Source organism: Doryrhamphus excisus, chromosome 8 (genome assembly GCF_030265055.1).
Source record: "Doryrhamphus excisus isolate RoL2022-K1 chromosome 8, RoL_Dexc_1.0, whole genome shotgun sequence".
NCBI classification, from domain to species: Eukaryota; Metazoa; Chordata; class Actinopteri; order Syngnathiformes; family Syngnathidae; genus Doryrhamphus; species Doryrhamphus excisus.
This window is the reverse complement of record NC_080473.1, coordinates 9,071,133-9,087,149: the sequence shown is the minus strand read 5'-3', so window position 1 is coordinate 9,087,149 and position 16,017 is coordinate 9,071,133. Positions and strand designations below refer to the sequence as shown.

At 42.8% G+C, this 16,017-nt stretch overlaps 1 protein-coding gene across 4 annotated transcripts in view; it reads right to left on the bottom strand.

Moving 5' to 3' along the window:
* The window catches only part of LOC131134524 (SH2B adapter protein 2), a 27,366-nt gene extending 11,349 nt beyond the window's left edge, over window positions 1–16,017 (bottom strand). For 2 of the 4 annotated variants that reach the window (XM_058079911.1, XM_058079912.1), the window contains exons 1-2: window positions 9,412–15,032; window positions 2,760–3,720 (exon numbers count right to left, since the gene is read on the bottom strand). In XM_058079911.1, coding sequence (XP_057935894.1) covers window positions 2,760–3,720; window positions 9,412–9,605 — 1,155 coding nt within the window. In that variant the 5' untranslated portion in view covers window positions 9,606–15,032. The other 2 variants (XM_058079914.1, XM_058079913.1) reach the window with 2 other exon arrangements.

Here is a 16,017-nt window from a genome sequence, read left to right as displayed (position 1 = left end):
ACTAGGGTCGTGGGTATGCTGGAGCCTATCCCAGCTGTCTTCAGACAAGAGGCTAACCACTCGGCCACCATGCGGCCCTTTACCTTTCTTGTTAGATTTTTTGAACGTGGGTCACAAATGGCCCCCGGACCGCACATTGGACACCCCTGCACTAAATATTCACACTTTGTGTTGCCACCTATTTCGGCAATAACGGCTCTGTGTTGACACATTTTCAGTGTATAGTACTATAGCCAAGTACAAGTTTATGTCCCATGAGAAGACATAATAAAACGTGTGCTGTAATATAACGGGTATACTTATATTTGTCAGATATTGTAAATATAATCATTGTAAAGTTTCTGTGTAGGTCAGAGAGTTGCCATTTCCCCTTATAAAGCACAGAGTGGGTGGACACCAGTGGGCATCTGCTGTGTCATCATGCAGCAGACCGATGGAGCCAGGAAGGAGACTGTAGTGGTCAGTTTAATCATCCAACCCTGCTGACTCAGCACTGTTATGATTTGTAAGAACGGGACAGCAGTGAGAAGTTCTGCTCTAAAAGACCTCTAATTCTTAGATGTGCTTTCCTAAACACGAATAGAACACAAGTGTGAAACTGCCGAGGAACAATTAGTCGAGTTCATGTTCCCCGTGTGACTCACAGAGCTATTTTGGTTCCTCTAACAACACCCTGGACACTTGCCCAAGATGAGGAACTGATTGATTTAGAAACTCTGCAATGTGCTCTCCGAGGTCAATGGGACAACTTCCCCACATCCACCTTCAGACCTCAAACACACTCCTCGAGGTCCTTCCCACGCTCTAATCCGACTCCTACATAACTCCACCTGTGCTTCCACACACCCCCCACACATTCCCACCTGCCACCTTCAAAGGCCCATTTATACACACTCAGCTGTACAGCCACTAGCAACATATGTGTGTGTGTGTGTGTGCGTGGGAAAACACAAAACATGATGGGGGACTTCAATCAATGAATCTTTATGGCTAATCATTAGTGAGTGCTAAGTTCAAAAGAAAGGTTTAAGGATATTTTAATCAATTTCAAAATATACAAGAGCCATCAAAGTGGCGGGATAAATGCTTTGTTTTCGGTTTAATTAGAACACATATTTATTTACCTTTTCTGTGCATTATAACAAGAGAAAACAAGTTAATATAAGCTTGCTAACAACGCACATCATTGGGATGTACATACGTTGGATATCCATGCTTGGTCATGCATTACCAAAACCTATTTCCAAAGCGCACTGATTTAGCCCAGGAGCTTACACTATTTCCGTCAACAACAGCAGCAGCATAAAAACAAGATGGCCGTGTCTTCCAGCACAAGACTTCCGCGGTAAAAAACAAACAAGCATCATGTTGAGTCTTGATCGCGAAATTGAGAACAGACGGAACAAACGAACAATTTTGCGATCGAGGCTCAACATGTTTTTTACCGCGGAAGTCTTGTGCTGGAAGACGCGGACGTCTTTTTTTTTCATGCTGCTGTTGTTGACAGAAGTAGCGTAAGCTCCTGGGTTAAATCAGTGCGCTTAGGACATAGGTTTTGGTAATGCATGACCAAGCATGGATAGCCGACGAATGTATGTCCCAATGATGTGCGTTGTTAGCAAGCTTATCTTAACTTGTTTTCTCTCGTTATAATGCACAGAAAAGGTAAAGAAATATGTGTTCTAATTAAAACGAAAACGTTGTTACTCCACGAGATGAATATAGTTTTTCATGTTAGCTGCTACAATAAAAATATCGCTATAGTAGTTTGGTTTATATACAAGTCAATTACGTAAATGGGACATTACTGCCCTTTTCTTTCATTTTTTTTCTTGGTCCCAATAAGCTAGCTAGCTCATACTAACTTGTTTTCTCTTGTTAGAATGCACCGAAAAGGGAAATAAATATGTGTTCATGATGGGCAAAATACCTCCAAAAAGCGTTGTTTTCCTTTAAGTCTTTGATAACTGCCAGGTGTGTCTACAAAAAAAAAATAACTGCCAGGGTCTTAAATTAGCATTGGGTCAAAAAACTGTCACAGATGCGGCTGTAGGCAACCTACACATGCTTTTTTTTTGAAAACACAAGATGACAGAAGCTACATTTGAGGTACCATGAGGTTTATCTACCTCTGCATGCGCTTTAAAATGTTGGTTGCACTAATAAGCTAGCTAATACTAGGTAATTCATTGGTGTCTAATATTTTATATTAGAATATATTGGAATAGTTTATATTTCCATATTTTTTTACTCAATATTGTTATGTTTAGGCTGCATGGGGATCTAGTGGTTAGCGCGCAGACCTCACAGCTAGGAGACCAGGGTTCAATCCCAGTCTCGGCCATCTCGTGTGGATTTTGCATGTTCTCCCCGTGCATGCGTGGGTTTTCTCCGGGTACTCCGGTTTCCTCCCACATTCCAAAAACATGCTAGGTTAATTGGCGACTCCAAATTGTCCATAGGTATGAATGTGAGTGTGAATGGTTGTTTGTCTATATGTGTCCTGTGACTGGCTGGCCACCAGTCGTCTCGCCCGAAGACAGCTGGGATAGGCTCCAGCACCCCCTGCGACCCTCGTGAGGAAAAAACGGTAGAAAATGAATTAATGAATTATTATGTATAACCCGTTTTTGCTGCCACCTACAGAATAAATTATAATTTTGCTCTCCTATTTAGCGCACAAGCTAATCAATTTTGCCTGTTGTAATGTAGGAAATGATAATAAAACGTGATTGGGCAATGACTTTATGACTGTATACCTTGGGTGGTACGTAGAACTCCAGTAAGAACCGCTCAGCTCCTTCATCCCTCTTGGTCTTCCTCAACAGCAGACGGCACTTCTGCCACTGTGCAGCACCCATGCAGTTGGTGTCATCAGCCACCATGTACCTCAGTGCTCCTTCCCTCTGGATCTCCAGCATCTCGGCCTTGTGGCCCTGTGAGCCTCTGGGTAGTCTCAGCTTTTGGGACCACCTCTCCCCTGCCGCCGCCGTCGCCGCCTCTCCTCCGCCGCTCCCGCCTCCAACACTTCCGTTTGGTTTTCTAGCAGAAGAGGGACCATCCGGTTCTGGGGAAGCGCGACGATGCCACATCTCCTTCACTCCATCGACCACGCAAAGGCTCATGTTTCTTAAGGAGAAGCCCTTCTTGAAGCGAGCTTTGGGATGGCTCACAGACACATCCTCGGAACTTCGGGATTGACCCAAAGCGGACACCTTGTGGGTGGGTTGAGTTCCCTGAACGCGGGGAGTGGCGCTGCCTCCACCTTCTATCCCGCCCCCTCCGCTGTCCATGCTGTCCAGGGATTCGCTGGAAGCCCCAGCGTCCTTGCGTCTCTGGTAGAGGTCGTGACTGTAGGACAAGGGGCAGCCCTGTATCCCCAGGAAAGGAACAATGCTGTACTTGGGCGCTACGTTTGGTCCGTCCTCACCCGCCAACGATGCTTGGTTCTCCCGTGCTTGCGTCAGAGCAGCCGAGAAGCACTCGAGGAAATGTTGGGCAAAGTGTTGCGAGAAGCTGGCATCAGCACCGGGTGAGTCGTAGCATGGGTTTTCCGTCAGGAAGCGTTGGAACTTGTGAGCGAAGTCAGCGGCCGAGGCTCGAGCGTGGAGTTCGCAGAACTCTCGCCAGTCAGGTAGCGGGCACGAGGAGGAGAGCTCCGGGCTACCAGGCACCACCGCTCCGTTCATCACTGGGCCATGCCAACCCACCGAGGACAGGCTGGAGAGGAAGGTAAGAACATGATGTTGACGTCATCAGTTTTTACACATAATAACTCCGTACATTCCGGTTTAGAGTAGTCAGTGTACAGCTTGAACATCGGTATGGAATGTTGTTCCCTTTTATGCACCAGGGTTCATCTTTCTAGAGCTACCTTTCGTAACCACGCCCAGATGGAAAATGAAATAACTTCATCAAAACTGAAGAAAGAGATGCCGGTTTTGGCCTTTTACTGGTCTCTTGTTGAACAATGTTGAAGTACAGATTCTCATTTAAAAAAAACAAACAAACAACCCAAACCCAAAACAAATGAAAACTGCTTGTGATGGTATAGTACTGTATTTTCTGGACTATAAGTCGCACAAGGCCAAAAATGCATCATTAGGTAGAAAAAAAACATACATAAGTCACACTGGAGTATAAGTCGCAATTTTTCGGGTAATTTTTTTAGTAACTATACTTGACCAAAACAGACATTACATCATCTTATGGTAATAGTAATGGTTTAATTTCATTTGAACATGCATCAGATTACAATTGAATGCATCACATAATCAGTTCACAGTTCCACATGTCCAAAAGGAGTAGGAAGAAGCAAAGCTTATTAAATCCTACCCCTCCAATCTGGTACTTTTACAATCAGTAACTGTTACATTTGTTCACTTCCTGCTTTCCTAATATAGTTTTTTTTTTTTTTACTATATTTTTATTTTATTTTTGTCACGTACCAAAGTATGAGGTGATATGACCATCCAATGACATAACCGGTACCATAGTAACTGTCAATATAGTGATATATATAGCACATCTTGGAAGGCAAGTTCTACCAATAAAATAATAGAGAACAATAAGATATGCTAACACAATGGTTATTCAGCTACACAAAAAATTAATATGAACACAAAAGGTGTCCAGTGTTTATGTAACAAAACAACAGTTTTTTCATTTATAAGTCGCTCTGGAGTATAAGTCGCAGGAACAGCCAACCGATGAAAAAAAAGTGCGACTTATATTCCGGAAAATACAGTAACTTGGGATAATTATTGTTACCGATAATTATCGGCCGGATAGCAGCATGATAATACAATATCGGTATCAGGTTTTTCCCCCCAATCATGAATATCCAGACGTATGTGTTCATTCCAGCACAGGAAGTAGTTACATATATCAGGATCGGTATCAGTCGATATCGGTATGGGAAATTAAGAGTATATTGACAATATCGACATTGGCAAAAAAGCCAATATTGGACACCCATAATAGTAACTAAAAGATGTTTGGTTTCAACTATCATTCTTCTACATGTGTCAGTAGGAAATCACACTTCAACAAATGTCCGATTTCATATAAAGTCAAAATTCACCCTTCCCTGCATAGCATTCCTTCCATAATGTATTTCCTGTTATTGTACCGCTATTGCGGTTTAATAACACCAAAATCCAGGGTTCAAAGAAGAGGAAACAGGGATCAAAAAAAGGAAATCGCCCGTGTCTGGCACGGCTGTGAGCTTCCCCAGCTCAAGTTTTCTGACAAGCAATGAGATTATCGGGAACGATCTGCTCGTGTGTTGTGTATCAGAGCACTTGGAGGCAGACGGTGACCATCTATCTCACTCACTGTTGGTTTTTTTTTGCCAAGTCATGAGCACGTTTGCAGAGCCTAGCCTCTCCCCTCATCCTGGCATTCCCGCTCCACGCGTATGACGCTGCACTGCATCCATAGATGACGACAATAAAATATCTGTAAAGGAACTTACTGACAACGAAAGACTCCCAGGAAGGGGAACATGTGCTAGAACACACATGATGATTTCATTATTTGTTTCTGTGAAGCGTGAGCTTAAAAGGATATGAAGGAGGAAGTGGGCAGGCTGGGCGACACACACACACACACACAGGATGACAAAAATTCCACACGTGGTGAAGGCTTTAATGACAGAGCTCGCTCAGAGTTCACTCAACACAATGGTTTGTCCTCTAAAAGCCTCCATAGTTAAACCCTATGGTCGAATACTAAGTGAGCCAATATAAATATTCATTCATTCATTCATATTCTATCCTCACAGGTGCTGGAGCCTATCCCAGCTGTCTTCACTTTGGACTGGTGGCCAACCAATCACAGGGCACATATAGACAAACAACCATTCACACTCACATTCATACCTATGGACAATTTGGAGTCGCCAATTAACCTAGCATGTTTTTGGAATGTGGGAGGAAACCGGAGTACCCGGAGAAAACCCACGCATGCACGGGGAGAACATGCAAACTGCACACAGAAATGGCTGAGAGTGGAATTGAACTCGGGTCTCCTAGCTGTGAGGCCTGTGCGTCAACCACTCAGTCACCGTGCACCCAGGACATATTTATTCATTCATTTTCTACAGCTTCGCGGGGAAGCTAACTTGCCAGATAACAAACCCTATGAATCCTGGAATCATGTGACTAGTTACCTTCAAGAAAGTTACATTTTCTTTCCATTCATTCATTCATTTTCTACCGCTTTTCCTCACAAGGGTCGCGGGGGGTGCTGGAGCCTATCCCAGTTGTCTTCGGGCGAGAGGCGGGGTACACCCTGGACTGGTGGCCAGCCAATCACAGGGCACATATAGACAAACAACCATTCACACTCACATTCATACCTATGGACAATTTGGAGTCGCCAATTAACCTAGCATGTTTTTGGAATGTGGGAGGAAACCGGAGTACCCGGAGAAAACCCACGCATGCACGGGGAGAACATGCAAACTCCACACAGAAATGGCTGAGAGTGGAATTGAACTCGGGTCTCCTAGCTGTGAGGCCTGTGCACCAACCACTCCATCACCGTGCAGCCCTGCACATATTTATTCATTCATTTTCTACCGCTTATCCTCACGAGGGTCGCGGGGAAGCTAACTTGCCGGATAACAAACCCTATGAATCCTGGAATCATGTGATTAGTTACCTTCAAGAAAGTTACATTTTCTTTCCATTCATTCATTCATTTTCTACTGCTTATCCTCACAAGGGTCGCGGGGGGGTTGCTGGAGCCTATCCCAGCTGTCTTCGGGTGAGAGGCGGGGTACACCCTGGACTGGTGGCCAGCCAATCACAGGGCACATTGTTAGAATAAAATGTTTTGTTTTGAAGCAGCATTCCCAGGCGCTGACCAGCTACTCCCAACACCACTAATCTTGCAGGTGCCTGGAAATGCCAGCAGCAACCTTGAAGAAGTTTCATCATGCAAAATGCGCCGAGATAAGAACACATGCACAAAAAGTAATTATTCTCACATACACACACACACACATAAACAAGTACAACTTGTGCAACTGCTTGCTTCCCCCTCCCCTTAGAGTTGCTTTAGGGACCTCCTAAAGAAAATAAAAAGAGAGGTGCATGAATGGCATACTCAGAGTGGAGCGGCATGTCACTGGGTATGTTGTTTCACTCTCCTCGCTGCGAGAAACTTTGAATATTGTTGTCTGTCTCTTCTGTATTTCTGTATTTAAGTGTTTTTACAAGTGTCACAGGAGTTTGAACCTGACACACATATAGACAAACAACCATTCACACTCACATTCATACCTATGGACAATTTGGAGTCGTTAATTAACCTAGCATGTTTTTGGCAATAGAGACAAAATAAAGTGCACTACTTAGCTGCAGCCAGCAGGGGCGCTGTTGATTAAGTCTTAACAAGTTTGTGGCCTAAACATGTTCACTTCATATTTATTGATTTTTTTTTTACATTTTTTTTTTTACAATTGAAATGATTAAATCAAGGGTATCAAACTCAAACACACGGGAAGCCAAAACTCAAAGGTCATGGGCGGTACTTTATATTACCCCCCACACCCACCCACATGGGCATTTTTGGACATTTTGTGTCCATTCATTCCTGCTTGAAATTTGTACTTATGAGTAGTCTGCAGATATACGACTACGGTTGTTAGCTTTAAAAAAATCAATTGTGGATCGACCTCATCACTTATCGTTAAAATGATCACTTTCGACTGTCTTGTGCCTCTTTAAGGTGTTATTTTGTGCTGACAGGGTGTAGTAGTTAAAGTGAGTCCGAAGACGGCCAACACGGAGGCAGCGTCAGTATATGTGAATGGATTGTGGATGCTCGGGATGCTAAGGTATCTTGTTTTAACCGTCGGCATCATTGCCGACTTTGACAATGATGAGAGGGAACCCGGCATGTTTGATGGCGAAATTGTCCACTTGTTCAATTCAGATACAGAAGATGAGGACTATATGGTGAGTGTACTGTTACATAGGAGTTACTCATGTGTGTTTTAGCATGCACCTTTAGCATGTTTTAGCATGCACCTTTAGCATGCGCCTTGGCCTTATGGTACAAAATATATGATAACTTCTCAAAGATTTTGTAAATTATTGACTTTTAAGTGTTGATTAATTTCCTCTATATTTGATTATGAAGACGTGCAGACCTCACAGCTAGGAGACCTGGGTTCAATTCCACCCTCGGGCCATCTCTGTGTGGAGTTTGCATGTTCTCCCCGTGCATGCGTGGGTTTTCTCCCACATTCCAAAAACATGCTAGGTTAATTAGCGACTCCAAATTGTCCATAGGTATGAATGTGAGTGTGAATGGTTGTTTGTCTATATGTGCCCTGTGATTGGCTGGCCACCAGTCCAGGGTGTACCCCGCCTCTTGCCCGAAGACAGCTGGGATAGGCTCCAGCAACCCCCCCGCGACCCTTGTGAGGAAAAGCAGTAGAAAATGAATGAATGAATGGAAAGAAAATGTAACTTTCTTGAAGGTAACTAGTCACATGATTCCAGGATTCATAGGGTTTGTTATCCGGCAAGTTAGCTTCCCCGCGACCCTCGTGAGGATAAGTGGTAGAAAATGAATGAATAAATATGTGCAGGGCTGCATGGTGGTCTAGTGGTTGGCGCACAGGCCTCGCAGCTAGGAGACCCGAGTTCAATTCCACTCTCAGCCATTTCTGTGTGGAGTTTGCATGTTCTCTCTGTGCATGCGTGGGTTTTCTCCGGGTACTCTGGTTTCCTCCCACATTCCAAAAACATGCTAGGTTAATTGGCGACTCCAAATTGTCCATAGGTATGAATGTGAGTGTGAATGGTTGTTTGTCTATATGTGCCCTGTGATTGGCTGGCGCCCAGTCCAGGGTGTACCCCGCCTCACGCCCGAAGACAGCTGGGATAGGCTCCAGCACCCCCGCGACCCTTGTGAGGAAAAAGCGGTAGAAAATGAAGGAATGAATGAAAGACATAGATATATTCAAACCTTTCAAACAATGAAAAAAATCTCCACACCTGACCCAAGAGGTTCTTATCTACGGTCTGAATGTCTTATTGTGTATTCATTTAGCCGTTACTTACTTATCAGTCTCTCATAAAAGAGGCTTGACATGGAAGCGGTGATAAACGAATCAATCCACTTTAAGCTGCTATCTGTGTTCATGCATCCATCACATCATCCATCCTTTCAGTGTGTGTGTGTGCGTATGCGCGCGCGTGTGTGTGTGTGTAAGCACGTGTAGCTGGCAGCTATGAGGCAGTCGATAGTCATTCAGCTATTTAAAAACCAGCGCTGGGGCAACTTTCCACTCATTCAGCAAAACAACAAACACGTACGCCGAGATTCGCTTCTCAAATTAGGATGTGTAATGACCACACACACACACATTATTACACAAATACACACACTCACCGAGTCAGCATGAAACTCAAACCGTGGGACCGGACTGGAGGAAGTGGACGGCACGGGGAAGCTGTCTTTTTCCTCAACCTCAGCAGACTTATGACTGACAGCAAGAGAAGCATCCATGAATGAAAGAAGGACGGTGGAGGACGGTGGAGGACGGTGGAGGACGGTGGAGGACGGCGGGGAAGGAAGGGTTGCATGTTTTGGCTGCAGCTGCTAAAACAATCAAGTGTGGAGGTGGGAACAGAGGAGGACCAAAGGGGGAGCGGGGCTCGCAGCCACTGAGCCTTCCTGGCCTCCTTCCACTATCTCATCTCCTATCTTATGTTAAGATCTAGCACTACTGTGCCTCCTGCACCTCCTCCGCCTTCCCGCAGTGCTAAGCTATCCGTCAGTGATCAGGGAGCAGAGGGAAAAAAAGAAACAATGCTGTATAAACTGCAGCCTCACATTGCACAATTCCTCCTCTTGTATCTCCGGCAGCCCTCCAGGAAGGACATATGCTTGATGAACATTGTGTTATTGTGGATTATCACAGAGAACAACAGAGGAGCTTCATGCATGGATACGCAGTTTTACACTCATCACAATAACGGCATTATACAGTAATACAGTGCTAATCAAACACTGGGGGTGATGGTATTAATGCAGACCTGTCAACATGTACGTAGTTTTATACTAAGCTACAAAGGCTTACCCCCCCCCCCCCCGAGGTCGACATTAATTCCTGTGTAACTCAGCGTATGCCTCGTTTTCCGATTTCCGATCAACATTTGCAATAAAAACTATCATTACCAGCTACATTAACAACCTTCTCTCTTTAATTACCGTTGTTTGATGACGACCAAAGCACACGCTCAACCCTGGGCTATAAAAGCAGGGCGACCCAGGGGCCTTTTGTGACCCGTGCCTTGTTTTTGTTATTGGTATGGTAATAATAATAATATATTTTATTTGTATAGCGCTTTTCAGAGTACTCAAAGACGCTCTACAGTGAAGAAAAATAAAGTAATGGTAATGGTTTTATTTCATTTGAACATGCATCAGATTACAATTGAATGCATCACAAAATCAGTTCACAGTTCCACATGTCCAAAAGGAGTAGGAAGAAGCAAAGCTTATTAAATCCTACCCCTCCATCTGGTACTTTTACAATCAGTAACTGTTACATTTGTTCACTTCCTGCTTTCCTGATATAATTTAAAATTTAGTATTTTTGTATTAAATTATTAAAATTATTAAATTTATTATATGTTATTATATTAAATATTTATTATTTTTTATTAATTGATTTATTTTTTATTATTTTTTTAATTATTTATTTTTTTTGTTTTAATTTTTTGTCACGTACCAAAGTACGAGGTGATATGACCATCCAATGACACAATGGGTACCATAGTAAGTGTCAATATAGTGATATATATAGCACATCATGACTGGTTCAAGACTCTTCATCCTTGTATTTAGCAAACATCAACTGCTTGTATTGTTTCTTGAATTGGCTCATCGTTGTGCATTGTTTGAGTTCCTTACTCAATCCATTCCATAGTTTGATTCCACATACTGAAATGCTATGGCTTTTTAACGTAGTCCTAGCATAGAAGTGTTTCAAATGTAGTTCTTCCCTCAGATCATATTTCTCCTCTTTTGTAGAGTACTGTACTGGATGACATTTTTAGGTAATTGGTTATTTTTAGCCTTATGCCTTATTTTAGCTGTTTGAAGATTAACTATATCAGCAAGTTTAAGATTAAGTATCATATTTCTCCTCTCTTGTAGAGTTAAGTAAAATAATAATAATAATAAATAAAAAAAAAGAGTAGTAGACTTTAAAATATAACATCCATACATTCATTCATTCAGGGCTAAAAACAAGGCTAAAAGCAGGGCACAGTTAGACAGTTACAAAAAGTTAAACATTAAAAACGGATTTAAACAGGTGGGTTTTGAGTTGTTTTTTGAAGGTGGGAAGGTCGGTGGCAAAAAATTCCGGAGAGTGGGGGCAGCAATGGAAAAGGCTCTGGTAGAAATACATTTTTCCCCAAAAGAAAAACAGCAAGATGGGAATAATAGAGCAAAAAAAAACCACATAACCACATAATGTTGATAATCATAACAGAAAGATATACAATATCAAAGTGTCCGGTGGGGAAATAGGGGAGGAGTCATAAAATCTCTTCTGTTAACAACTCCTACAGTGGTTTGTACACATAAATACATATTACCAGCTTACCAGTATTTCAAATCCATCAAAAATTATGGCGGAATTATAACAGAAAATAACTGAGAACCTCGAGTATAGTGGAATATATATAGTATAATAATAATAATAATATAATAATACAAGCTACATACATACGGTATGGTATAGAGTCGGCATGCTTTGAACTTATGTACTATAGTACCTTGTAGTACCTTGTAGTATCTGCTTTTGCCAATAGTGAACCAAGCTGTTATGGCTACTCAGTACAATATGACAAAGAAGACATCGAATTATAATAATAATATATAATATATAATAATTATTAAAAAATATACGTTACGAATCGCCTCCAAGGCAGGCAAACGTGTACATATACTGTAGTATGTTGGAGTATTTTTATTCTGTTATACACTTTCCCACTACAGATTATTCACTTATTTGTGTGATATTCAATATACTGTATATTTCCCCTCCGTAAAAAATAAACAGATGATGTTTATTATGGGATGTCTGTCGAGTGCAGTGCAGTTTCACATGTTTTGCATCCAAAAGAAAAATCCCACACTGCCAGCAGCGTGCCCGCAGTGATTGGCAAATGAGCATGATTGGTCATGTCGTGTGCTCACCCCAGGGAATTTTTGAATTTTCGGCCATGTTTTGTAAGATTAGCCTGCACCCCACACACACACACACACACACACACACACACACAGAGAGAGAGAGAGAGCTAGCAGCACACTGAGTACAGGACATGGAGGCACGCACGCATGCACCATCACTATGAATTCATTAATGATGGTGTCTTATATAAGATGTAAATAAGACCGGGGTTGCATGTGGAGTGAGGACACTTCAGGACATCACAAAAACAGCTGCCTGAACGCTAACTGAACGCTAATGCTAACTGAGTCATACTCAGTTAGAATTGTTGGACAAGAAGCAGAAGTACAGGGGTCACCTGTAATAACCCCCGTTGGTGACCTCCCTTTAGTCTTCGAGCCGGGCTCTGACCTTTGACCTGACTGCCAATAACCTCCACGGGACCAGCGGCAGCAGCGGGAGGAAAAAAAAAAGTCTCCCATAATGTTGATCCACGTCGGCCATGTTGTTTGTTTACAAACTGAAGATGAGTGTCCTCACCATGTATTGCATGCGTGTCTTTCCTTCTTCAGCCCCCCCCCCCCCGTCATCGCACAAATCTCAAATTAGCATGTCCTCCATCGCAGGCAGCAATGTCCATATGGCAGCCAGCGATAAAAGGACGCTGCAGCGTGTGGGAGACACACATTCCAACGCTGACTTCCATTTCCTGTCGCTCTGACACCCACCAGGTCTAACTAATTTTACAGATGACCACAGACACCCCCCCCCCCACCAAAAAAAAAATACAGTACAGGCATGACACAGAGGGACTCGGGGGCTTCACCTGCATCGAATCACAACTGTATGCAAAATTCACGAAGGGAAAAGCTAAGAAAAGTACGACTTTTTTTCATCTAACTGAGTCCCAAAACAAAGCAGGTGCTTTTTCGAAGGAATATTATTGTCAGCACTAATATTATGATAACATAGCATAATAATACGTATGTCATAACAATGCAAGCTTTCACTCTAAATTGCCATTTATGACATGTATTTTCTCACCTCCAATTCGTACCGTCTATAAAACATTTGCAGCATTTCCTGTTGGCTTTTCAACTGTATTAAAAAGCAGCATTTCTTTTGCTATTTATTAATCCCCACACCATTTTTTCTGTGCGTTGAAAGCAATTCACAGAGAAGAAGAGGTTCCTGTCTGTTTGGAGGCGAAAGACAAGGAAAACCGGAACCAGACCTAAGGGAATCTGGATCAGTAGCAAAGCTACATTGCCTAGAAGGAGAACTGTAGCTAATACAAATCACATATGAGAGATCTAAAGTTAGTGTCTTTTCATGATGGACCAAGCAGCGCATGGCTAAAGCTAACTTTAGCTAACTAAAGCTAACTAGGCAAAATTGTGATTAATTTATTTACTCATTAATGCAAGATTATATTTTGATCTCATGATACGAGATACATAGCTAGCAACGCATGTGAGTAGCATCATGGTCTGGGCCTGCACGAGTGCTGCCTGCACTGCGGTTAATTGAGGGGAAACCTGAATTTTAACATGTACTGTATTGTCAAGCCGGAAGTGCAGTCTTCCAACATGATGATGAGCCCAAACTCCGATCGTGTCAATCAAAGCTGGACATTGATACTTTAATTTTACATTAGCACTCAGGAGTAGGGGTGTAAGAAAATATCGTTTCGGCAATATATCGCAATACTTCGCTCTACGATACTGCATTGATATTAAAAAGTATGATACCGGTATTTTTAGGCATTTATCATAGACTTTATATGGTATTTATTATTTATTTATTTTTAAGTGCAGACACGGGAAGTATTTGGCAAACACGGCAAATCTGTGAGTCCACTTAGCGAGACACCATGAGGACCTGCCGCTATCAAGCAATGCAAAGATCCTTTTGTATACTACAAAAGTAGTACTGTGATATTGCAGGTATTTTGTTTTTCAAATTGATATCACTATTTTGTTAAATAATGGTTATTTCAAGAATCCTAAAAGGACCTTTTTACTGATGTTAGTTACTTTGTTGCACAAAAATACTGTTCTGATGGTGGATAAGTCAGGGACTGTATACTCTGCATTTTTTCACAGCTAATAGAATGTGAACATTTGAGCAGGATCTTGAGATATAATTTAACTTATTTGTTTTTTTGTTGTTTTTTTTTTGTAAATTTAAAGCTGGATGTTAAAGCTATTTATCCAAATGCTACACTTTAAGTTTTTACAGAGGAAAGTTTGTGATACAGCATAACATACTGTTCTAATGGAATAAAAATGTGTTTAGTAAGTGCATATTGCTGGTGTAATTCAGTTTTTCCAGGAAATAATCTTTAACTACAAGGAAAAAAAAATATCGCCTTGTTAACAGTATCGTGATGTATCGTATTGTGAGCTGTATCGTATCGCCAGATTCTTGCCAATACACACCCCTACTCAGGAGACCCAAATATGTGAAAAGTCAGTCATGCTCAGCTAACATGTACCCAGCTAGGAAGCTAACTTGCCGGATAACAAACCCTATGAATCCTGGAATCATGTGACTAGTCACCTTCAAGAAAGTTACATTTTCTTTCCATTCATTCATTCATTCAGCCATTTCCTCCCGCTTTTCTTCATGAGGGTTGCTGGAGCCTATCCCAGCTGTCTTCAGACAAGAGGCGAGGTACACCCTGGACTGGTGGCCAGCCAATCACAGGGTACATATAGACAAACAACCATTCACACTCACATTCATACCTATGGACAATTTGGAGTCGCTAATTAACCTAGCATGTTTTTGGAATGTGGTAGGAAACAGGAGTACCCAGAGAAAACTCACGCATGCACAGGGAAAACATGCAAACTCCACACAGAGATGTCCGAGGGTGGAATTGAACCCTGGTCTCCTAGCTGTGAGGTAACCACTCATCCACCGTGCAGCCCATTTTCTTTCCATTGGCTGTTTTCTGAAGAGCATGGGCAAAAAGAAAACACATCAGCAAGATAGCGTACTGCAGTTTTACTAGTATGTACTGCGTCTATACCTAGTAATTATTATTATTATTAAAGAGACTGTGGTGTGACAAGCAGAGAGAAAGTCAATAGCAGGCTGAAAGCAAGGCCTTCCAGTGTGGTGGCGTTGCAGGCCTGCTCTGTGCCAACAGTGGACTTCATGAATGGAGCCTGCTGCTGAATGGCTGACACATCCAGCCTGTGCAGCAGAAGATGAATGGGAGCCACAGTGTGTGTGCGCGCTTTTGGAGTACCCCCCCCCCCCCCCCCTCAACTGGAACACCACCACACGTCCACCCACAGGAGGACTTTTAACCTCCCATAAAGGCTACTAAACGGATTACTAGCCAAGACACCCCCCACACCCACACCCGTTTTCAGTGCGACCCCCACCTCCCTTCTTCACAATCCAAGAATGGGTTCATCATCTTCTCTAAAACTGACAACACACAACGCTAAGGAGTCTTTCACGCCATAGCAAACTTCCTGTTTATCATGCCCATCCTCATCCTCCACACATCACGAAGCATCAACCACGGAGGATGCTGGCTGACACATGAGAGACCAACAGAGGCTCACCTCAGTGCGGGGCTGCTGTCATGATGACGCTTGCTTGTGGTCGACACGATCCTGCTTCGATTCTCCTATTCGGATTCGAACATCCTCGTCCCTTCCGTCCGTTGTCCTTTCCTCCGGATATACCTTATTCTTCTTCTTCACGGCCCGAGTCTGCCAGTGTCCTCCATACCTGAGGGAGACGCACTGAGCGGCTTGCTGCACCTCCCTTGCTGCTTCCCTCCCTCA